This window comes from Macrobrachium rosenbergii, chromosome 3 (genome assembly GCF_040412425.1).
Source record: "Macrobrachium rosenbergii isolate ZJJX-2024 chromosome 3, ASM4041242v1, whole genome shotgun sequence".
NCBI lineage: Eukaryota > Metazoa > Arthropoda > Malacostraca > Decapoda > Palaemonidae > Macrobrachium > Macrobrachium rosenbergii.
This window is the reverse complement of record NC_089743.1, coordinates 72967471-72995033: the sequence shown is the minus strand read 5'-3', so window position 1 is coordinate 72995033 and position 27563 is coordinate 72967471. Positions and strand designations below refer to the sequence as shown.

At 36.2% G+C, this 27563-nt stretch overlaps 1 protein-coding gene and 1 long non-coding RNA gene across 2 annotated transcripts in view; one reads left to right on the top strand and one right to left on the bottom strand.

The window, feature by feature from the left end:
• The window catches only part of LOC136825739 (uncharacterized), a 36889-nt gene extending 9385 nt beyond the window's left edge, over positions 1-27504 (top strand). Inside the window, exon 2 of the mRNA XM_067082559.1 lies at positions 24003-27504. Coding sequence (XP_066938660.1) covers positions 24003-25652 — 1650 coding nt within the window. The 3' untranslated portion in view covers positions 25653-27504. The remainder of the gene's footprint in view (positions 1-24002) is intronic.
• LOC136825776 (uncharacterized) overlaps positions 1-27563 on the bottom strand; it is a 478081-nt gene that overhangs the window by 351267 nt on the left and 99251 nt on the right. The gene's annotated exons all lie outside the window — the stretch shown is intronic.

The window sequence follows — 27563 nt, the reverse complement described above, 5'->3', positions numbered from 1 at the left end:
AAAGAATGACCATCTGCGTCAAAGGTATACCTGCAAAAAGATACTGAAATCTGGGTTGGCATGAGGCTTCCGAGCGAGTCTGTACTTTAGAAAGACAGTTAGGTGAATAGATAGAAAGATACTACACGTGGATTACTCATCAAAATGGATATCCCTGGGAGATGGGAAGATAAAGTACAAATATAGTAGTCGTAGAACAAGCACCACAGATAGACAAAAGGGTTGCCAGATCGAAAGATAAACAGGTACGCACACATGAGAGAGTTACTCGCGAAAGGAGCAGCCCAGAGAGATAATTGGGCAGATAAATAAACACGGATCGTTTACATAACCCCAAAACATTTGTGTACCTGTACGGCTACCTATGTCGAACAAATTCAGCAGTATTTAGATGAAGGCTATGAATGTTAGCATGAACAGAAAGCATCCTAATTGCCGCAGCTGTTACCATACGCTTTTTATTAGCTTATGGATAGAAACTTGATTTAATCAACCACCATGATTATTCCTTTAAAACCCTACGCTAAATTACAACGCACAATAATGCTGGGTAATTCATATGATATTATTTGCGATCTACAAACTTCGTACTTATGAGCGGCTAATGGACTGATAATTTGAGAATACATCAAAATTAATCATTTCCATATTGTTACCAAGGCAAATTCTATGACAAAAACTAGTAATCCTGCGAACTAATCTTTTATAAAATTAGTCTTTTCCACTGGATATGTAGTTTTTAAGCAATCTATGGAAGTTCAAAATTTACTTCTCATTTTCTTCTTGAAGATCCTCTGGACTTGAGTCAACGATTAAACAAAATAAGTGTAAATATGCTTCACAGATATTACTAAAATTGTTGGGGAAATTTGTCAAGTTAAACATAATTCAATGACAGAAACTGGTCGAGACGTTGGGAAACTAGCCAAATTACATGGCCAAAAACTTTTTGCGAATGTGGCCAAAACAAAATTTTCGTACAGGTTTGTCGATTTTGCAACTAAAGCTTATTAGAAAATTATATAAGATATACTTGTGATTTGACAGAGAGAGAGAGAGAGAGAGAGAGAGAGAGAGAGAGAGAGAGAGAGAGAGAGAGAGAGAGAGAGAGAGAGAGAGAGAGAAAATGATTTTAAAGAGATGTACAAAGTATCTGATGAATGGTTTTGCTCTGGTGGGTTCAAACCTACCAAGAGACGAGGCCCACCAATTTTCATTTTGATGGAGTAGTGATCATCGCGTCTCTTATCAATCCTTTTCATTCTCTCATTCCATCTCATCTACAAGCTAAAACAGTCGACCAACAAACAGGTACTGTTCAACCTGGGTGTCAGGAAATGCGCCAATTCCATTCCTTTCCTCGTCCGGATTAGAATTCGAACAAAAATCTACTTGCTCATGAGATGAAAGTTACCACTTCTGCTACGAAGCCTACACGCACATAAATCATGTTTAGAGAAAAAAAAAAGTTAAATCATATATTTAGATAAATTAAGGCTATGAGGACTTTTATAAATTATGTGCGCCTTAGCTGATACGCCTAACACACACACATTATATACTACACACACACACACACACACATATATATATATATATATATATATATATATATATATATATATATATATATACATATATATATATATATATATATATATATGTATATATATGTATATATATATATATATATATATATATATATATATATATATATAGTATATATTATATGGATGTGGTGTATACCCTATGAAATAATGTATGAACTCCCATACACACGCACACAAATATAAATATATATATATATATATATATATATATATATATATATATATATATATATATATATATATATGTATATATATATATATATATATATATATATATATATATATATTATATATATATAATGTGTGTGTGTATGAATACATGGATTTGTTTTCGTAAGTATACACCGCATCCGTAAAAAATACAGTCGGAGAGGTCTTCCACCAAACCAGTCTTTGTCACTAGAACCTGACCAGATAAAGCCATGAATCACAGTCCGGTATCTCCGATAAGTCGCCAAGAACCAGAGAGGCGAGTGGCCAAGACTGGCACCCTTAGTTGGACCTTAAAAACGTGGTCTGTCCGAGACTATAGGTCACTGCTCGGATTTAAGCTGTTGTTGAAGGAATGCCATTTTCTTTGTCGGCCAGTTTTACAGTCTATATTAGCGGTGACCATTAATAAAGTATATAACTGAGCGAGCATCCAACATCGTTTTACTGAACTTGTCTTAGACAATATACAAATGACAATTTATATTCTTATATTAGTAATTCCATCACCAAAATACACACGGACGTACAGTATAATTCTATATATAATTTCATTGTATGTATGTATGTATGTATGTATGTATGTATGTATGTATGTATGTATGTATGTATGTATGTATGTATGTATGTATGAAGGAATCATTATTCCCTGTTGCTATAGTTTATTAAACTTGAAGAAATTAACAAAAATGGGTGCCTTTGCGGTGATTTAACGGCTGAAAATTGTTCGAAGTGTAATTTCATTCATAAGCAATGTCACTGTTTTGAATTTCTTAATATGGGAAGCGGGGTCATACAATATATTTAATGTATTAAGGGGAAAATATCGGCTTGTCATCCTTTTATGTAGTACTTGATGAAAAAATTACTACCAAGATTCTGGAATCCTTGTATGTGGTGCACGCCATCTTGATAATAATGCAATCATTTAAAGATGCATTGACCTAATCAACTGTGATAACATTACACATTCAGTGAACTGTCAGACCCATTTTCGTTAGGGAACATCAGCTTTGCAAGTAAATATATAAATGAACACGTTTGTCGAGATTCATTTATGATTCTTTATTTTCACTATTTATTAATGGCCAATTTTTCAGATACTGTTCAACATAAGTTTCAGAAATTATAATGGTGCACATTTACTGATCTCACGGACAAAAGAGTAATTACTGCATACGGTTATGAGACTTAATAAGAGAACCATGTTGAATCAAAAATGAGATTTACAACATCTTTATCAATCTGGCGTTGCAGTTGTAGAATCAATGATGCTGAGCAAAATAAAAAGCCGAACACAGTACGGCTGCCACATGTGACGCAACAAGGCTTAAATGCTGTGAAAGACAAGGTGATTAGATGTTACTGCACTGGAAGTTTATAAATAATAAAATAAGACAGTCATTTTGGAGTAAAACACGATAGGTCATAACTGCTGACACTATCATGATCTCATTGCTTTCAACAAAGAACAAGGTGCCCTTTTCAACAATCAGAAGATTTTTTGTTGCATATTTAATCGATAATAATCTTTAAGGATATCTAAGGAAAAAGATATAAGATTAAAATTTGCTCAATGATTTTCGCTACTATTATTCAAATCTTTATAATACTGTACAAAAACAATACCCTAGGGCAAATTATTACTTAATATTAAAATTCAAAGACTGTGGTTCCTACAAGGAAAATCCACATAATGATTCTCTGATCTCTGCTGTTGGAAATCCTAAATAAAGGATTCAGCAACCTTTAAATTCAACAAAGCAATCTTCACGATAATTAAAATCAGTTATTTTCTTGCCGAACAAGAGCTGTCTTAGTAATTCACTTTGGCTAGCGTCATTTATTACGCAAGAACATCGGTCTGGAAATTTGATGAAGTAAACTATCTGGCCAAGTGGTATGGATTCCAATTAATTTGGATGATATCTTCTATTCAAAATTGATGTCCATACTGATATTGACATGAAGTTACTTTTGCAGCTGAATATGAGTCTGTCCTCACATTCACAGGAATTTGTTCTTGTTAATGATGCTCATAAACTGCACCAGTGCTCCATTTGTATTTGAAAAGCACTGTTTTTCTGCGTTACTAGAAGCTATGTGAGTCCTGTGAATGCGTCCATCCTCTACAGTAGCATAACACGAAATGTCCTTCCAAGCTATTCAAGTTTTCGTAGTGAGCTCGTTATAGAAAATCTAGAACACCTGAGACGTTTAAAGATCACAAAGTTCAAGCCTTTACGACAAATCCTACCCCCAAAACTCTTCTACTTTTTCTCAACCTTGTCAATCGTAACTCCACCCCTCCTTCACAAGATAAGTCTATAATTCCAGTGGTTATATTTCAACAAGCCATAAATTTCACTGTCAAACAAGAAGCTCACGTGCTCTGCAAGCTACCTGTAAAAAAGTTACTGAAATCTATTCACAAAAACGATAAAAAAACATGAGGTTGCCTTTCAACACAGAGTTGATCCGTTTGCTCTCGTTAATAAGAAAAAGAACTTTAGTTCGAACAATACCAGGTCATTCAAAATGCTAACCACTTTACTAAATTTATAACACTTGTATTTTGAAAGAACCTGAAATAACTAGGTTAGTGATCATTCGTTCCCTTGGGGGCCACAGACCATTCTCTATTTCCATATTTGGGGCCACTTTGATGGCCTTCCAAAATCAGGCTTAAAACGCACGTCCGGATAAATTCGACTTGGATCATTACCTTATAATTAGACTTCAACTGACCTTTTCAAACCGTGAGTGAAAGGTAACAAAACTAATCACCAAATAATTGAGCTGGAGACCGTTTCTTTAAAGTTCCCAAAATCAGGTAGCAGATTGCCGTCGCTTTTTCCGTAAGGTAGCCAGTATAAGTCGATGATTCAGACAAATCAAGAGAAACTCCAGGGTTTTCCACTACTCTACAATTCCGTATTCTGCATGCAAACTAAGATCTGCATTCCACAGTACACTGGAATGCCATTTGTTTCCCCTGTCAGTGTGACCATCCCAAAACCTTCATCAGAGGAAATAACATCCGATCTATTTACCAGAACCAGTGAACTAATTGGAATCTTTACCAAGGCAATGCAAGTCATTGGATCTGATGCCTGATTCACTCTGGACCCAAAAGTGCAGAAACGAAAGAATTTAGGGAGAAGTCGAGATATGCTAAATTGTAGATGGGTGGTACCTCCGTTGTATTCAACAACAAAATCAAATGTAATGCCAGACAGAAAACGAACCGGATTTAAAATACCGGCTGGCAGGTAACATGAGATCTCAGATCATGCAACCGCAGGCTTCACTAAAGGGGAAAACTTTCGAATGCAAAAATTCTTTCTTAAACTGGATCTTGGGATTTTGTCCAAGAGGTTGCAATAATTAATCTTAAGGAGTCTCCGTTTGGCACGAAGCAGATGGGAGTATTTCACATAAAATGATAAGAATTTTTTATAGGGTTGAAATTCGCTATCGGTGAAACGTAAACTTGGACCTGATTTAAATATCACTAGCCGTCGGAAAACAGGAGCTACTATTTTGTGGTTTCATAGTTAATCAAAGCAAGTAATCTCCATTAGATGGACCTAAAGGGTTCTATACGTCGGGATATCCCAGATAATCAAGAAGCCGGGAGGAGCTATTTGCCGGGATTCTTAATGCAGACAAGGACCCTAAAGAACGCCAGACGTCGGGACCTTAGAGTTAAACCGGAGACCAAAGAATTAATGGCGTCGACTTGCTCAGTCCTCTGAGGTCTGCCCCTAAAACCACTAAATTCATCAAGTACCAAGATAGAGAAGTCAAGATCAGCCGAGGTAACAGGCATATACGAGTTACTCGGCGAAACACTCCAGTAACATCTTAATGGGCATCTATGCATGTTAATGGCGCCTAAGTTTAAAATAATTATGCTGATAACTTTGCTCGGGTTTAAAATTTTGCTGATGCGAGGTATTATCAGCGTACCCGTGGCCTGGGATGTGAGCAGTGCTTCTGCTGTGCTCGATAAGACAGGATAGTGTACATAAAAAAAATAAACAAATAAAGTGTATACGAGTGTACTCCATAATCAAATGCTCAATCTCTTTGAGTTTCGACGATTAAGAACCACGTTTTCCATTCTGCTGCATCCTTATTAGCACAGACGCAACTCGATGGAACGTCGTTAGCCACTATAAACGCTCCTTCCTCTTCTTTGATTTCTGGACAAGGATTCCGGAGGAAAAGTAGCAGCAGCAGCAGCATCAGAGCCTTTGCGCAATAGCGAGTGATGCTCACACGTGGATCAGTAGAGCGCAAGATGAGTTATCTGAATCCGCCCACATCCCGTCAGTTATCAGCAGTATATTTCTTTCTTGTGTTAATTACCGAAAGAAGTGAGCAGGGGAGCCTGCAAACAGGTTGGTGAAGGCCGCACAGCGGGGCTACCGGGATTTGTCACTCTTATTCAAGCGGGTTCTGGAAAAAAACACATTTCGCAGATCCAAGCTTACGATAGGAATCCTTTTCAAGGACTTCATTAAATTATGAAAAAATTACCGAGAGTTTTAGAAGCATACGTCAACGGCCTCGGCGGCGACTTTAATGACTCGTCAAATAAAAAATAACATAACATGCGTTACTATAGCGGTGAAATTGCACGACATCTTCGTTTCCACAAGATTTTTTAATTTTCTACTTGTTAAAGCTGCATGTTAAGCATGTTAACGTAAAAATAATATTTTAAATCATTAACAAATTTAAAGTGCAGCAGTCTTGACAACAATTCCGAAAAACTAAGAAATATAACCGACTGATGATCTTGTACTTAATAAAATAAAAACGATCATAAATTATCCTTCAAAATAAGTGATTTAATAACCAAATAAAAATTGGAAAAACAAATAGTTTGCACGTCATAAAAAAAACTCATTCATATGTTCGAAAGGACTGGTAGTAAACAGGTAAACATAAATTTTTTAAAAGAAATAAAATTTATATATAAGGGAAAATACTTTTTGATCACTAATAAACACACACATACTCACAAATATAATTATAAATATAAATAAATAAATAAGTTAATAAATAAATATATATATATACTGTATATATTATATATATATATATATATATATATATATATATATATATATATATATATATATATATATATATATATATATATATAACTAAATCACGAAGATATGGAACGTAATCAATGTATAAATATAGGAAATGCCATAAAGAAAGAAACGTGAAACAACGGATTTGTTGCTAGGCCTTTCGACACTCCCTTGTTTCACTTTTCCTTTGTGGCATTTGCCTTTATATATATATATATACATATATATATATATATATATATATATATATAAATATATATATATAGATATATACATATATATACCATAAATCCTTCCATTAGCGCCAACATTTTTCTCTCAAATAGTGAAGTGCAATTTTTCTGAAGAATGACGGATAAATAGCCATTCATTCATCTCTCTCTCTCTCTCTCTCTCTCTCTCTCTCTCTCTCTCTCTCTCTCTAGCTTCTTAGGCTACCGAAAATGGTACTGCGTTTCATTGATAATGTGAATGACCTGCATTCGATACCCGAACGGGCAAGGTAAGAACGATATGGGTGTGTTTCCTAAAATCCAGTAAGGCTTCGCCTGCCTCTGAAGTCAATTATCTACCAAATTTTAGTCTGCTGTTGTGGGTTGTAGCTGGGGAGAGAGAGAGAGAGAGAGAGAGAGAGAGAGAGAGAGAGAGTCAGTTATCAGTACTCAGCCATATTATATACCATCAAATAACTGCAAAAGGGATGCCTTCGGCGAGGTAATCCCCACCCCCCCCCTTCCAGTTACAAGAGCCTCAAAAGGTGATAAATTACATGCAAAGAAAAAGCCGACAAACAGTCTTTCTGGAGCACCATTCAAAAACATGGTAAAAAAGTAAGTTTTGCTGATTGAACTGATCAAAAATTCTAAAACCAGTAGCAGCGTGAGCGTGGCAATTAGCTGAAATGTATTTTTTTCGGGCCGAAGTTTTTTTGACATCTTGTAGAAAGCACATCATTTTAATACTAAGGTTATAAAAACATTTCTCAGTGATTATGAAAAAAAAAATGCTCCTCATAATGAATACGTCCATAAACCTTAAAATATATCCAAACACTCGATTTCCCCTTATCTCTCTTAATCGTCAAAAAATGGCTTAGAGACTTTATTTGGATTTTTATTTCATCATAACACTTAATTTGCAAAACACATTATGATCAAAATCGGGTAATAAAATAGTTAAACAAGATTATTTTCCTTCCAACATCTCTCTCTCTCTATATATATATATATATATGTGTGTGTGTGTGTGTGTGTGTGTGGAGGGATCTATTATACACATATATCCATGTATATATGTGTGTGTGTGTGCGAGCGCTCGTGCGAACCTAAGAGCCTAAAACTTATTAAGTCGTCTTTTAATGACGATATCAGAATTCATATATGCATGCATTCAAATGCAATGTTTCGAAGGTGACCGCTTTTCCAGTCGCAACATCTGCGTGTAGCAGAACCATCGGCCGTAATGTTGCCGTATAGTGTCGGTGTTGATCACGCATTTGTCAGATCAGCTCCGTTGCCAAACAATAAACAGCGAGTGTTTATAGCAACATTTGGAAGCCCCAGCCATAAAGACCTTGCGATGAGCGCTCTTGATATCCCTAAAACTGCACAACCTTGCAACTAATATATGCGTCTACCGACCGCCATTGAAGCTAAAAGAGAACTATCTGGACCAAATATCTCGGCCTAAAAGGAACAGATGCAGTTAATGAATCACCCGCTAAACACTCTTGATTTGATTACGATTTCAACAAATACACACACACACACACACACGAGCGTGCACACACACACGAGAATACGTACACATACCAACGACCTCTCTGCAGGGAAAAACAGGGTTACAAGAAGGACCAGAAAGGGTCAGATTCCTATGTCCTGCTTTCGGGAAGAAGACCAAAAAGACAGCTAGGGTCCGGGAACTCTTTGGTCGTGTGAGGCTTGAGGCTTTCGTACGAGGGAGCGAGACCTCGGTCAGTGTAATTGAATTAAAAGGAGACATAAAAGGACATTTACGACCAAGCGGCTTCTCTTACATGTCGATGCAAGAGATAGAACTGCAGGAACCTTAACAGTCATCGGCAGGACTTTCAACAGTCCGTCTTACCTTTAAAATCGGCTGAACTGTATGTCCGAGCCTAGGCCGATAACAAGTGAAGTCATTGTGTTCTAATATCTTATTCTCTAACCCTCCTTCTGTTTACTAACGTTAACTATTTATATATATATTAACACATTTTATATATATATATATATATATATATATATATATATATATATATATATATATATATATATAGTGTGAATAAACGTAATTATGCCCAAACATTCAAATATACCAACTATTGCGTGTGTCTCCAAATACTCAAGATAAAAGACCGGGCAAAAAAGGAAAATGATTTCCTTGTCTTCAACGATTGTTTGGTGGGGTTCAATAAATATAGTAAGATCAAGTACTAAAAGATTGGGATATCTTTGCAAGACTTGTAACTTAGTTTAAGTGCATTTAGCACTGGTAATATAACTCTCACCTGGAATCACTACTAAGAGGGATATAATAATATTCACATCATCTGGTATTACTACTGTGAGGGATATAATAATATTCATCAGATAAATCGAATTTTCTACTGAAATACGTCCTTTATATCTAAATTTCCACTTCATGTATTAGCTTCAAAAAATAATATCAAATTATATATATATACATATATATGTGTGTGCGCATGTGTATGTGTATATGTATGTCTGTGTGCGTGCATACATGTATATATATAATATACATACATACACACAAACGCATATATACACATATACAGCACATATATGTGTGTATATATATATATATATATGATATATATATATATATATATATATATATATATATATAGTTTATATATATATATATATATATATATATACTTTAGGGGATGAGGTTACCAGGTCCACAGTCTCTTTCTTAACCTCAGCAGACATTGGTACCCATTTGTAGGTGGATGGAGCAATGAGCAGTAAGCCGAGAGCAAACCACGCAACTAGCATTATGCCCAGTTCTCTCAAATTTTCATGTTATTTTAACAGGTATAAGAGGAAGGTAATTTTTACAAGATACCAATTTAAGGATAGATGCCTGTACAGAGAATCGAACGTGTTGGTTAAAAACTACTATTGGCTTCAAACATTCCCTGAAATCTGTCAGTTTAACATAGGTTGCATTACTTCTTGAGAATCTTTTCTCTAAGTTATGACTTCATCTTATTCCAAGATTTTCTGAGAATTTTCGGAAGAAATCTGTTGACAAAAGGGAAACGTTCATTATGCATTTTTTTTTTCTGACAGTGTCAACTAAACGCCAACTTCTCGTGTTTGGGAGAAATAATTACCTCACTTCAAGGTTTTCCTGGGACCTTCCACCTCCTGTTAACGCAGCTCCCTGGCATTTTTGGTCACGCAAAAAAATCCTTGTGATCCACAAGTACCATCTTGTGGCTAAATATTACATGTAAAATCCTCAGACTCAAAAAATACACTAAAATTGGTAAAACCATTTCTAACTAGTAACATCGCAAAGTCCGTCCTCCTGAAACAGAAATGTAACCTCTCCTATTCCCGACAGCTCCCGAGGCATTTATCTAAAAATAATAACAGGCATAAGTTCCAACTTTCCAAATCTAAGCATGACGATTGGCTGTATTTCCATGCCGAGAAAGTAGTTCTGCTCTCCTTTTCGTCTCCAAAAAAAGTGGTCTTGCATCGACCCCACGAATCTAGAAAGTTATAAGCCACTATTGCTCTTTTAAGGGTGTTGAATCTTGTATTATGAGGCGTTATGCTTTAATTCTCTTGTTTTAGCTTTTAAAAGTTATTTCATATGCAAGACTAATTATAAAGAAATTAACTGAAGCTGCACGTTTTGATAAAAATCAGAATAACACTGGTTTCAATTATTACGGGTTTTTCAGTTAATTGGCTTTTGTAGAAGAATGTGCAGAAAAATGAATCCATATATATATATATATAGATATATATATATATATATATATATATATATATATATATATAATATATATATATATATATATATATATATATATATATATATTGATAGCCACCAATAAGAGACTCACAAGACTGATTAAACACAACGGGTTAATGGTGAATAGCCTGGATTTCTTTTCCTCAGATGGGGTTGGAACCTTTGGTGTTACCATTTCGCTTTTAGCTAGGGCTTCAGTATGACGTTACAGCCCCATGCCCATTACCCTGCAGTTACTACTGGGGCATGTGTGCCGAGGACTTTGGCTTATCGTCGATTGCCTATCTGTGTGCTTGACCATGCTTAGGACCTACCACCCAACGTTGCTAATATCAGCTAATCGGAAGACAAGAGTTTTAGCGAACGTGTTACTGCCCTGGTATTTAGTCAATTCCCAAACGTTACCAATGACTTCTTCTTCGAAACTAATACACACAGTTAGTTCTGCCTTATGATAATTCACTCTGAAAATACCAGTCAATAAAGAACAGACACTCGCCTCGTGCGATTTTCCGCAATTGGTCAGTGCACATGTAACCCGAGACGCGAGCGACCACTTGTTTTATCACACAATTAGAATAAGTAAACATAATCTCGATCCCATCCTGTCCATCTCACTTCTACATCCTATCCACTTCAGCGTCATCCTGTGGCCGGTACTTTCTGCATTGCTTCTTTGTGCTGCAAGAGAACGCGCGCATGTTGACTTTTTGGATAAGATGACTGGGGTTTGTCTCGTCTTTTTATTTACAATGAATACATCTCTTCTGCAGTTGCCTCGTGCCGTTGTTGGTAAGGAATGCATGTGTTCCACGGCTGTCTCGTGTCTTTGTTGCCAAGAAATATACCTCTTTTGAAAATAAGCTGAAACTATATCTTGAGGAAGTTATGCAAGTAATTATTTAACGTTCAATAATCATCATTGCTGGGTGACTGCCCATACTCTTAAAAGTAATTGACATCTTTATTATTCAACACAGACAAATTCATAAGGAACAAATAGAAAAGGACATGAACTTGAAAAACAAGCTTCTATAAAACAGAATGCTCGTGTGTTGAAGAGAAAACATACCAAAGCTTAATGGACACAAAATAAGTCAGTAAATAACGATGAAAAAATCCACAATACAAAAATTTATACAAGCATAAACAGTTTCCGAGGGAAAAAAAGGCTCCTTGTCATCTTAATGTGGTATTGCATCCTCTTTTGCACAGCTTATAAGCAAAACCTCCACAGCACTGCTAGACAGCCTTCCCTACGGCTTGATAGTGTATAGGAGGCATCTGATTCTGATACTGAGCATTATGATAACGTGGCACCCCAACAGAAACTAGACACTAACGCTCTGGGAATCTGGGAAACGAGTTGCACGTAAGCTGAAATATAACTCTAAGATAACTAAGTACATGCCTCCCAAAAAAGGTCAAATCATAATTACTGTGGTTAGGAAAATAGCTGTGTATCGATGTTAAAGATCTACTAAATCTGATGGAGGCAGCACAAGTGTCTTGCATTTTAGGCAACGGGACAAAGTAGGAATTTCGTAGTAAGTTGAGGGGAAGTGTTCTACTTATACCAAATAAGTCTGGGTTGTTTTATCCGTGAATTATCTTACACAGGTACAATTATTTTCACCTTAAATACACGTAAAGCACAAGTATACAGTACACATTTTTTTTTCAGCATAACGTTATCGTACAAATCTGATACTTTTACAATGACATAACTATGCAGTGGCAAAATGCTTGCAAATGTACGGTTTACAGTTTGTTACTATAAAGTTTATGCAGCCTGCAAAGAATAACTTTGAGAGTTTACAGCCTATCCTACCTACTTGTCTGTTCATTTCTTTCATTCTTGCACGGATTCATAAACCGCACACTTCACCCTACTTTGTCCCGATTTCTAAAAAGTGCAGAACATTTCATGCGATCATTTTAGCAGATTGCTGAAAGTCTGCGAATAATGCGACTATTTCTGGCAACAGAAACACGGCAGTACAGCGAGCGCCAAACAATGTTAGAATCTGGACCCACTGCGTACAGTGTACCTGTGCATGATTGGGTTATGTATCGTGCACTGAAGTCATCAACTAAAGAAAATTATCACGTCTTATCTTGATTTGTATCGCATGCCTCATTAATTAGCTCCAGCAATGTTCAGCATTAAATCGCTCGTTTTGACGATTCTCTCTCTCTCTCTCTCTCTCTCTCTCTCTCTCTCTCCTCTCTCTCTCTCTCTCTCTCTCTCCCTTATTATATATATATATACATATATGCATATAGGCATATCAAGCAGTCATAAACTCGACATTAGCTTCAGAGAGAAATCGCCAAAACCCGCAAACACATTAATTCCACCCGATTAGTAAGGCTAGTAAGTAATCTTTTATGACAAACCATGATATTGAAGGTTACCTTTTTTATCATATACTATTAGGTATTCACACATCAAAGTTAGACTCCTCCAACATACTTTAATTTACTTGGTCAACATGGATGAAATGTTAAAGGGTGCAGTTATGAGAGTTCTTTTTAGAAAAGTCACTATGGAGTTAGAAAATTCGACATAGTTAATTAGGAGTATATTTTGATTAGAAAGGTAGAAAATCTTTCTCTTTCATTCTTGATAGAATTGCTTGAACTTCTATCCGTCAAGACTCATTAAATTCACCTAGAACGTGCCCTGGCTAAATATAAAAGCGGCTTACTACACGCTGAACTACATTAAAATCCAAGACTACCTATAATCAATTTGAGACTGGATCTCAAACCATGTCTAATGAAATGTCCATGACTGAAAACCGCATTAAAATTTCTGAAGCTCCAAATCAGACCAGTAGTAAGAAGACTCCTCTTGGCAACCAGTACCTCTCACTAATTCTTGGCCTTCGATGACATCTTCTTGAAGCTTCTTGGTTGAAAGTCTCCCCAGTGGTTAGGAACCGAGGCGGAGTTACTGAACGCGGGCATCCATAGATGCCTTTATATGAAATTCAACCCAACTAAAAACAGTACTCATAAAGCAGTGACCCTGATAACAAAGGCCTACTGTAGATGCTTTCCGTATAATATAGCTCAGAGGAAAAGTAATCAAGCCCTATTAACAAACTCCCATTAAAAAACAAAGGGAGAAACAACGAAGCTTCCTTTACAAAGCCTTCAGATCGAAATGTGGACCCCCACTGGAGAGCCACTGAAACGTCCTTCAAGAAGTCTCTCAGAAGAAAGAAGATCGTAAGTTGAGAAGCGTTGAAGCCTTCTTTCATCTCCCTCTGTAACCGCCTTTTAACTTCAACAAAGAACCTGAAAAGTGTGAAGTTGGGCATGACGGAGAGAAAAGCGTGTAAAACGCTGAGTGATGGTGATCTACCTCTTCAGATACACCCCTCTTCAATTCTATCCCCAATACCTGTTCCCTGTCACAGACGCCAAGCCCATATCTAGTGCTTGCCATACCGCGACTAACCCCATCGTTGCCGGAAGTTAACTGACTTCCGGAACCTTAAACATAATTACCTTCCGGTGTGAGATTTTTGTGTGTGGGCTAATTATCTGTCGTAAATCGCGGTTGGAAGCATGGACTCATAATATGTATACTATGACAAACATCCTATGAAAAATAAAACATAAGTGCACAAAATTATATATATTATACATATACTGCATATATATGCATATATATATTATGTATATGTACATATATACACATATATATATATATATACACATACATATATATATATATATATATATATATATATATATATATATATATATATATATAAATATAAATCAAATATAATTTGCGATTGCTTGATCAGTGTAAAAAGCAGGGTTCCAATACAGTTTTTAAGTATATTTAAATATGCAAATAGCAATTCATGGGCCATTCATTCTCTTTATTCCAAGTAACTATTCTCTCTTACTCTCTCTCTCTCTCTCTCTCTCTCTCTCACACACAAACACACACACACATATTTATGTATATATACATACATGTCTATATACATTATAATATATATATATATAATATATACATACATATATATATATATATATATATATATATATATATATATATATATATCATAATTACGATCGATGGATCAGTGTAAAAAGCCTTGAGAGTTTTTTATACAATTTAATTATATTTAAATATGCAAATAGCAATTCTTAAATATGCATTCTCTTTTTTATTCCAATTAGGTAATCTCTCTCTCTCTCTCTCTCTCTCTCACTCTCTCTCTCTCTCTCTGTCTCTCTCTCTCTGCACTATATATATATATATATATATATATATATATATATATATATATATATATATATATATATATATATATATATATATATATATATATATATATATATATATAAATATATATATATATATACACATATTACTAATTAGACCTCATTCAAACTGGATGGTATCTAATGGAGTATTTATTCAAAAAAAGTTACAAGCTTTCTTGGACAAACAGTCCTCATTATCATTAGATACCATCCAGTTTGAATGAGGTCCTGTTAGTAATTCTACTAATGCACAGAACAATTGTGTATGTGATAAAGTTGCACAGAACAATAAAGTTAATATATATATATATATATATATATATATATATATATATATACGAGTATATATATACACACATAGACAGATAGATAAATAGATAGATACTGTAGATAGATATAGATATAGATATAGATACAGATATAATATAGATAGATAGATAGATAGATATAGATATAATATATATATATATATATATCCATATCCATATATTATTGATAGATAGATAGATAGATAGACAGATAGATAGATATACATACATTCATACTAGAGTATGAAAATCTACAGCAGGTTTCCGTAAATTTGGAATCTGTAAACTAACGCGAATTCTTCATTCTTACTCATATTATTGGTTCCAACAAAATGGTATATCGGTATTATCATATGCATACGAGTATATATCTTTATACGTGCGGCTGCCACATGCATGAAAACTCTTAGAAACTCTAGCACGTCTCTTATCTTGTTTCAGTCGAGACAAGCACTGAAAGACTCTGGTCTCATGGGATATGCAAAACATCAACCTCAATTCCCAATAGATGAACACTACATAAAATCCGGATATTACCAAAATTACTGCACGCTTTAGAAATATCAAAATACATCAAAGCCAACATCTACCTAAACGAAAAGAGCACTTCGTCATCATTTCGTTCCTTAGTCACATATGGGTAATTGACGGTAATTAACTCTGTGCGCTTCCGGATGGATATGTTCGGTAATAAAAAGCAGCATTGTGTCGGGATTCTGAAATATTTTACAGCAATTATTTCCATTCGGAGAAACTGTTTTCTCATTTAAAAAAAAAAAATTAATTAATGGTAGTCATCCCCATAATTACGTAATTAGTAACAATTATCTAATTTCTTAGTTTTCTTCCAAACTAATTTATTTCTAGTTATTCTTTATTTCTCCATTCACCAAACTGCCTGCACATTTTGTATTGGTTTTTGTATAATTACTTTTCCGCATGTTGTGGATAATTAATCATAAGTAGAGATGGTTCATCACTCTCTCTCTCTCTCTCTCTCTCTCTCTCTCTCTCTCTCTCTCTCTCTCTCGTGGTCACACGCAATGTCCCTCAATACGAACTTCCGTCTGAGAGCCTCCACCCTTCCTCCCTTTGCCTGAGAGTTATGTTACCCTGGATTAGAGTCAGTCTTTTAAAGAGATTAGATTCCTTGATTTTGATCCATAACCAGGAGCCGATACTAATCAGTAGAGTATATTGGAAGATCTTACAGGTGCGCATATCAGTTTCAAGTTACATATTCCTTTTGATTATATCTAAGGAAAAGGGCTCGTTTTGCTTTGTACAAGAGGAAAACTGCAGCAGTTTTATGACTGACAAAGGAAACCTGCGCAGAAGTTACGCCTGCTGAATGAATGGGTTCAGGGACGCTTATTATTATTATTATTATTATTATTATTATTATTATTATTATTATTTCAATAGATGAAACCTGTTCACATGGAACAAGAGCACAGGGGCCATTGACTTGAAATTCAAGCTTCCAAAGAATTTTGTTTCAACCTCCCACCGCAGACACCACACTGCAGCAGTAACTGACCAATGATACACAGCCAGTGGTTTTTCATCGCACTTGGGGAGACGCGAACCCTCGACATCTGAGTGGCATTCCACGACACTAAACACTATACCAGCGGAGAAGTCAGTTTAGCGATGTAATGATTTAATGGTGACAATTCACAGGGACTGATTTAAGCCTGGATAAAGCTCTCGAAATTCAGTCTGATACAATCGACGTGATACAGGGTCGTTTCATCATCAGATCTACCCAGTCTTATTGAAAGAAAAAATATAGTGCAACGTAACCGATATGAAGCTGAGCATATCACGGATTTCATAAAAGAACTGACAATAAAGCAGAAAGTAATGTTAAAACCCCAGAATAAAAGTTTTCGTATCAAAATACATAAATATATGTGTTCATTTCGGATGCAGGTGTCTTTTAGAGTAACTAGTTAAAAGGAAAAAACCCTCGAAAATAACATGGAGCTTTTACAACCTTCAAACATACCCCTAATGTCTAGAAATAATCATTCTAATTATTATAATAGTGAACGTAATTTGATGAAGGAACTGCTTACCTCTTTCGGTGTAAAACTCACAACAATACTTTGTAAATAAAAAAAAAAGGGCAAAATTCCAGTACAAAATATCAATTATTTCACAAAGAATTAGTTATTACACTCCTCATCGGTAATAAAATAAGTTTTTTAAAACCTGACCTTTGATACTAAAATGAGACGAGACACCTGTACACCCTTAGTCCTTTGAATTGCGCATCACTATCTTTCTCTGTATCTTTTTCATCGGCGTCCCTTAAGAGAGATAACATAACATATAACCAAATATCGGTAGTTAACGCCGCACAAGTAAACCACTTCAGCGGTAGTCCACACTCGTAACCGGTCTATTTGTATTCATAGCGGCGTTCGCGAGCGCTCCCTTTATTGCTTAAATTAGCAGCCCATCATTATAAAACACGACTTGAGCCCTTGTCCAACAGAAGGCCCCGAGAATTCCCGCATCCGCCATCAGAGAGAAAGCTTCCTAACACGATGCCTTATTGCTCTCATAGGATCTAGTCCCTTTTAAGGATTCGACAACGCTCTCTCTCTCTCTCTCTCTCTCTCTCTCTCTCTCTCTCTGAATGCTATTCCAAAACCAACTTCCTTCTCCACCGCTTCTCCACCCCCAACCCTCTTCCCCCACCGTTCTCAGTTCTTCCATCAGCACCTCTTTCCTCCCCTACCCCTAACCCCACCTACACCTACACCCCTGCCCCTCCAACACATTCCTTCTCCCTCCCTCTTTCCTCTACATTCTCTCCACCTGATCTTCCCCACTTCCCTCCTGACTTCCACCACCCACCCACCACCTCTGATCCTTCCATAAGCCTCTTCTTCTCTCCCTCCCACTCTCCAAGACCCTGTCCCACCCCTCCCTCCTCCCTCCTCCCAAATCCACCTTCCATCTCCCTCCCCAAATCACCTAACTCGTTCAACGCCTTAAAAGGAAGTTTTCGCTTGGTTTCCTTGGTGTGATACTGAGGGCTCTCGTGATTGCGAACCTTATTTCTTCGAAGGTTTTCAAGTGTTACTGGAACTGAAATGCTGTTTGCAATTCTTATTTACTATCCTTCGAAGGAATGAGGGAAGATTTTGCAACTAATATTATTTCTTTAACTGCTGCTAATGTTTGCAACCGTAAACTAATTATTTGGGAATCATGAGGAAGACACGATGTAGTCGGGTGCTGAATATAAATTTCTTGAGAATGCCCGATGACGAGTTCCCTAGACGAGACAGCTCCTGATAGAGTAATGTTCTTGATATCCACATGCCAGGATAAAATGGCAAAACCCAACATGAACAATCATGTTTGACTTTTCCCCATAAAATTTAAACATCTTATTACAAAATAAAACCAAACAATAATGAATTTATTTTAAATAGGACGTGAACAGAAAATATGTGGCTTTCAGGGATAGAGGATTATGGCCCATCAACACTCGTTATAATATGCTGATGGCAGGTCTCAGCTTCACAATACCGGAAGCATCAATTATAGCAAATTTTACGCGGTTCCTGACGATTTTATAGTATGCGCGTCTAGTATTTAACTATAGATTAATTTGGTAATTTCCATGATATTATACGACCTTACTTGGAGGGTACCCTGAAAATAAAATGTAATGATTTTTGTTAGAGAAGGTAACCGTATTTCGCAAAATGAAGATCACATGTTATCTTCAAACTGATTTTTATTTCTGATGGGTTTACAAATCGTATCTAGGAAGATGGATAATTGTGGTAATTTTATTAAACTCTATACTGTTGGGTTGAGTTTACAACGAATTTGAAATATTATCTTGAACTTCATTGTCTCCCCTATTACTAATCGCTTTTGTAATTTACGATGTTACTTTTTAATATTGATTTTATTAATGTTTCCCTTGTTTTGGTTTTACTTGTTACCTTATTAGAAAATTAATTTTCCCTCCATTCCATCTTACCACTGAAGTTGCCAGATCACTACTGAGATCGAGTTGAAATTCCTTGGTGTTTGAAAATGGGGAGAGGAAAAGATTAAATGAGGGGCACATAATAAAATTAACAACCAAATTCTTTGCATATCAGATTAAGATACATCAACTTACTTTCAGCTGCAACGATTATTTTCTTTTTACTGTAATGAACTTTTGCCCAAACGAAATTACTATATCTCAGTTAACTTCGCATTATCGTCATAATTATATTCCAATAAATTTTTCATATTTCATTAAATAATTGGGAATGTCAATTTTGTGTAAATAAAGTTTACTATTACATTCAGCTTACTTATAATTAATTTATGTACGAAACAATTTACTTACTTCAATGGGCGTCCTGTCACAAAAAATAAAGCAATAAGAAGCCAATGTTTTCTCTAGACCTTCATAATTACGAAGTATCCTGGCAAGCGTAAAAGTTAAAAACCTGTTCATTTGTTAAGGCGATTAATTTACCTCTGGCGGATGAATTACACCTCCGTTATTGACCTTATCTGACCTTAACATTTGGCGACGAAAAATAAAATAGAAAAAATTTGGGGTGGTTGGTGTCTTTATGGGCCACAACTCTTATATGGTTTGTGAGCAGAATTCCTTCGTCTTGAACGTTTCTCATAAGATGCTGCCTTGAATTGTATCTTATACTAAGGACCCCCTTTTGTGTGTGCGAGTGCGGCTCTTGTTAGGGGCTATCTGGGTATCATGCCATGGAGTTCCTGCATGGCCATCATTGTGATTTATGTCCATATATCGCATAGGAGCCACCAATCCCACTTTTTTTTAACCTCCGACTGAGTGGCTTAAAGTCCATGTCCCAATCTCTGCTCTCCCTTCCTCGCCATCTCCATTCCCTCTATTCACTCCCCGTGACCTTCCTTCCCCTCCCCACCGACAGAACCTCCTTTTTCCTTTAACCTCTGTGGCTTCTTAAGTCGAGCCATTACTTCCAGCTAGAGGACAAGACGACAGACCACCCACGCATGCCGACGGCCGACTGCCACGCGACCACTTTCTCACCAATTATTGTCTGATGTCTTTCTCGTACTAATTTCAGTGTTCTGTTACAGCGTTCTACTGCTGCTTCTGCCACCATTATCTTTTGATTCTAAAATGATAGTTGACATATACGTTATTTCTCTGAATATTACTGTTACTGTCTATGTAGAATCACAGACTATAAAACAACACCAATCACATTTTTTTTTTAACGCAGGCGGATATTCTTTTATTACGCGAGTGACAATGCGAAGCGATAGATGGCGACACACGTCACGATCCAGGTAGATTTCCTCATTTACCCGCCGGGCAAACACGTTCCGGAGGTGATTCGATAATGGAAGAGGTCACTGGGGAAGTAATTTTGTTGGGAATCCTTGGCGGTTTCCGAAACGGTTAGATCATGATATAAGTGACATTAAGAGAGAAAATGCTACTCGTGCGCTCATGCCTAAATTTTCTTAATCTACAATAGGGCATTATACCAGATATGAAAATCCAGACTTTTGAATCAATAACGCTTCATACTCTCCTAAAGCATAATCAAATCGATTATATAAGTACAAACATTACAAAAAGATTTATTATGTTATAGGGCCAATTAGAAGATTTAACTGATATTATCCTGCAGACACAATTAGGTAGTGAATATTTACATGAAACCGCTCAATAGACTCTAAGGCAGGACACACAAACACACACATTATATATATATATATATATATATATATATATATATATATATATATATATATATATATATATATATATATATATATATATATACTGTATAGTCATAAATACATCCATACATACATGGCTGAAGTACAAACAGTTATGGAGCAGGGACTGCAGCAGTTTTTACTTTCAATTTTTTGCTCACACTATCATATATATATATATATATATATATATATATATATATATATATATATATATATATATATATATATATATATTATATATATATATATATACATATATATATATATATATATATATATATATATATAGTGAGAAAAACATTTAAAGTAAAAAATATGCTGCAGTCCCTGCTCCATAATTTATCATATATATATCAGCCATAGTATATATGGATGTATTTATATACACACATACCATATATATATATATATATATATATATATATATATATATATATATATATATATATATATATATATATGCTAACAGGAATCTTCAACCATAAACGACACTTCACGTATCTTCGGGGGCCAAAGATGTGAAAAGAAATCACGGAACCCCATCAGTTTCTATGAAAAATTTTGTCCAGCTCATAATTAAATCATTGCATATTGATTTAAAACATGCACACACATACACACACGCACACATATATATATACATATATATATATATATATATATATATATATATATATATATATATATATATATATATATATATATATATATATATATTACTAAACACTGTATTGGCCATGCATGTATTACCATACACAGAAAAGCGGAAGCGTTGACTCTTATGATGATCTCTTCTGGCATCTTATAGTATCATGCCTTAAGAAAATTCTGCCTCACTTGCCGAATTGTCTGATATTGAGAAAATACAACTCATGATCATTATTCTAAATTCATTCCAGTGGTTCTTTTTTGCAAATTCACTTTTTTTTCCAATTCCTAAGTAACTAGGAATAGTTTTTAATATTTCTGTTTTCTGTCAGATCCCTTTAACATGTAGTACTGGTTCATTTTAATCCCTTTTTATTTCATTATAATATCTTAGCGACATTAATTGCTGAGACACGAATTAATCAATCAAATTTCTATCAATTTTCCCCTTTGGACATTGCCGCAGCTATTTAATACATAAGAACTCCCTCCCAATTTTTCCTACGAAAAAAGTAACTTGCTTAATATCTACATTCTCACAGGCACTCATTTCCTAACTAAAAATCTTCTCGGTAATTCAAATTTCCAAGTACCTTTGTCACGTACTTCCCCCCCAACAATATCATTACTGTACTTACTTCCCCTAAAATTCCCTGTTCTTAGACCCTGTCCCTCTCCTTCCCCTTCACATCAACACATTGTATTCCTTACCTATTTATCTTTTCATTAAAAAAAAAAAGCCACCATACTCTTCCTCAGCGAAATCCCCATTCCTTTTTACGGGATATTCCTGGGGAGAGAGCCCGTGTTGGCATAAGGCCAGCCTAGTCTACAGCCAGCCGACCCATCCCTTTATTCCGTACCCTTTTCTCCTATCGACTTCATGCCTCTCCCTCCCAGCGCATAAACATTCACTTCCAGCCTCCCTTCTCCCTGCCACACCGCGACACGACATAGCATGACGGGGGCCATATATTAAATACTCAAAATCAGCGCTTGCCGACCGGATGAGGGCGGGGCGCACTTCCGCTCGTTGTTTAGAATCGCAGAGGAAGAAGAAACAAACAAAAGGTCGTGGGAGAGGCGCAAATACGTGGGAAGATACCTAACGGGGAAAGAAAAAGCATCGCAGGCATATGTAGCAGGAATTTTCCATAATTTCTCTCTGCTTCTAAGTGCGATATTCTTGTGTTTCAACCCATGCCAGTGTTTATAATCCCCCTTTCTTTTTCATTTGCTTTCAGTTTCACTTTTCTCGTTGCTTTTTATTTGTTCCAGATTTAATTCTCATTTCTTATCATTCTCCCTATTCTTTATTGTCAGTAATTAATATCTTTGGCTATACATAGACTATCTGGCTGGTTTCTCGGAAAAACTCAAGCGCTGGTAAAATTTAAGTGTATGGCATAATTGGCCATAAAAAAATTTTAATACATTGTAAAAAAAACGTGATCTCTTATGTCACCATGAGGAACGAAGTTTTCGTTGAAAACACTACACACTAAAGAGCTGTTAAAACCAAGTTACTGTAACTGTAGGAGAGGCATAGAACATTTTATACAGTACGTCAATCAATCGGCAATTTAAGCCTGAGGCAGCCTGTCAGACCGTCTGCTGTACAAACATCAAGTATTACTGCCAAAATATTGAAGTATTATACATAATAATATTAATAACCATGATTTAATCAAACACCTGGAAAAAATTCTCAATCAATGGAATACAGGACGTAAAAATATTTGCACCCGTACTTCACACATACAGACCAACCCATGCTACTTTGCATATAAGAACAATGAAAATGTTTGGGTTCTTTTCTATTGTTGGTGGACATCTACATTGAAATTCTATATACTACACTCAAACATACATGTTTTTTATTTTATACATGCATTGAACTTAGTTTAATTTTTTATGCATATACGTGTTAACTGTTGGAGAGAATATCAGTTAATTAAATAAATGTTTTATATAATAAAAGTCGTTCTAACTAGTACTCTCTTTTTTCTTTGCAGATGTGGCAGGACATCGAGACTTTGTTGATGACGGAGGACAGCCCCGTAGTTGGGCCTCTGGTGGCACCGCCTCCACACGCCACCTATCATTATCCTCATACCTTTACTACCATTCCGCCTCATCAGCCTATAGGGTCTCCACCACCCAGAATATTGCAAGAGGATGCAAAATCTAAAGCGCTGCCAAAATGTTCTCCAGATGCAGTGGACCCCACGCCTACTTCTCAAGCACCTGCTCCCCACAGCAGTCCTCCTACGCCTCAACCTCCTCCTCCCCCGCCTCCACCTCTTCAATCTCCCACGCATCAACAGGCACCTCCTGGTCCACAAGCACACACTCAGCCGCCACCACCATCACAGCAGCAGCAACAGCCCCAGCCTACGCAACAACAACAACAACATGCTGTCTTTGTTACTACTTTTGATACAAAAGTTAAAGTGCCCCAGCAAACCATCTCCCCAGATCCATCTCAGGTTACTGCACATCCTCCTCAACCTCAATCACAGGCTAACACTGCTTCTGCACCTCCTCCTCCTGCTGCTGTACCACAACCTACACCTCCCCAGCCTACTCAGCAGGGCCAACCAAACGATCAAGCCTCTGCCCATATCAGAATTCCTGATCCTTCAACCCAGGTTGTTCAAACTAGCCAACCCTTGGCATCACCTGTGACTTCTGTTGTTGTATCCGTTGCCGGTCCTGATGTCTCCACTACCATTTCTGCCCCACCAGCTCCTCTGACACCTTCAGCTTACCAGCAATACCTTGACCTTAAATCTTATCAATGCCTTGATCAAAAGTTTCAAACTTCTGACCCAAAATACCAATGCCCTGACACAAAATTTCCACTACCTGACCCAAAATACCAGTGTGTTGATCCAAAATTTGTTTCTACTGATCCAAAATACACAACAGCCACGGAGGTCAAATATACAACCATTCCTGAGTCAGATTTTCTCGTCCCTGATCTCAAGTATACAACTCTAGACCCTAAATTTCAGTGCACAGATCCAAAATATGGAAGTTACACAACAGTTCCAATTAAGCCAGAAAGCCGTTATGAGCCTCAGGCCGACATGAGTAGTGGCGTGGTAAACTGGGCAGCAGAAGGTTCTGTTTATTCTTGTAAGGACTGTCCAGTACCACCAAATGCCACTCAGTATACCCCAACAACGTATGTATCAGATTACACCTCATCTTATTACTCACAGACTTACTCCATGTATACTACTGCAGCTCCTCCTACATGGGGTCTAACAAGCAGCCAGATGGGTGTAACTAGCTACCAGTACAGTACACCCATGCCACCTTTATCAATGCCTCTCAGTGAACCTCAGCCCCCTCCTCCCAAACCACGCCGCCGGAGGGCTAAAAGGAAGGTTACGATACACAGTTGCCCATATGAAGGATGCACCAAAACCTACATCAAATCATCTCACTTGAAAGCCCACCTTAGAACACACACAGGAGAAAAGCCATATCTATGTTCTTGGAAAGGCTGTGGGTGGAAATTCGCACGTTCCGATGAACTCACGCGACACTACAGAAAACACACTGGTGACAGACCGTTCCAGTGTAGGCTTTGTGAAAGGGCCTTTTCACGTTCTGATCACCTCAGTCTCCACATGAAACGTCATATAGCCATCTAAAATATGACAATCTATTTTAATCATAAACAGTCGGTCTCAAGAGGGATATCAAAATAAGCTGGCAATAATGTTTATCCTATACCCTATACTATTCTTATATTCTTACACAATTATTCATATACCGTACATTTAAAGCTGTACATTGCATGCAGTTTTCTTTCCATTACCAAAATACAAAACCCACCTTCCCCAAATTCTTCAATATCTCAAACAATGTACAAAGTCTAATTCATCAACTAATTTTTATTTCTTTATTAAGAGTGTTATATTACTCTTGCAATATGGCAGACCTTATGCCAACCATCATGACAATGCCTCCGCTAAAGGATGGATATGTCTTAAGAGTCTCATTAGAATTTTTTTGCTGGTTAAAAGCTCATTAATCAAAACATTTTCGTTTAAATGTTTTTCTGATTAATGACAAATTATACACATAACGGATTAGGTCTAAAATACAACTAGAGTCCGAACAGAAAGAACACGAAAGGAGAGTACAACTCAAGGCTGCAAGATCATGATGAGCAGGGCATCATCACACCAAACTGCTACAGAGGGTGGCGTTTACAAGCAGCGTTAGAGGCATTAAATTGAAGAAGAGTTGGATCAACTGAGTGAAAACGTGTTTTTGGTTTAATGTTAGTCAATTTTTCTTTCCAATACTCTGCGTGGGTGTAGATATAGCTAACCTCTTTTCTCAATTCATTTGAGCGTGTTGTGCTTTGGCAAATGCTTTATTTTATTCATATTGTGATATTTGTTCTTGCCCAGAGGAACAAACTTGGGAATTTAACAAGCTTATGTTAAGTGACGTAATGGTATTTTAGTTGTAATTTTTTAGCCGTTTGCATTATATGCTGGGGGTTGTTGTAACAATACGGTGGTTGTTAAATTCTGTTCCCAAAAATTGTGAATGATCCACATGAAATCTCAAGTCTATTATAGAGTAGATCGTAGGGGAAACGACAGTAGAAATAGACGAAAAAGTGCGGGTCTAGTCATTGAAAGATTCTACGACGATATGGATTGAAGTTGATTACCTTTTCAACACCAGTTCTTCTGAGAAAATTTCTTTTTGGGTAGATTTACGATTTTTGCTTAGGTAACCTTGTTTCTTGGTCTACACGCGATCGGCAATTTCAGTGGTGTATGAACTTGCTTATAAAATCTGATCAACTGAGTATCCATTTCATTAGACCAAGTTTGTAATTAGTAGTTTTCGTGCAACTGATTATGGTGCTTGTAACTGTGTTCTGCACTTTAGCAAATATTTTACATATTTTTCTATGATTCTTAACATTAAGTTTTTGTACAGGTAAACCACAAGTTATCTTTAGAACCTACCTTTGCGTAAATTTTGTTCTTTCTGTTGTTATTGTTATTGTTAAAAGCCACATTCTTATCTAAATTGCCCATTTTAAGAGGCTAAAATCCTTCATTGATTTCTGCATTTATTTTTTCATTGACAGTCAGGGATTAAAATAGCATCGTCTTAAAAATTTAAGTAGCATCCACAATTAAGAACTTTCGATGTATTCATAGGTATCAAAATACATATTTTGCATGTATGCATGCCAGTGTGGTCTTGTGTAAAAGGGTCTCCTTTTGAGTGACACTCAATTTGAAAATCATTTCCGACCTATGAATACATTTTACAGTCATGTTATTTTTTCACAGAATGTATATTTCTTATTCAACCGTTCACTAGCTACTGTAGTCTTGCGCCTAGTTCTAGAGAAATTGTATTTTGTGCTACTGTATTAATATGTGTATAGTTTTGTACATACATTTTATACAGGGTGATGCCAAAGGCGGATCACATTTTTTTACAATAAATTTTATACTTTACATTTGATTTACGGTATTGTTACTATCCTTTCATGTATGACGACAGTCTACCATGTAGGACAAATT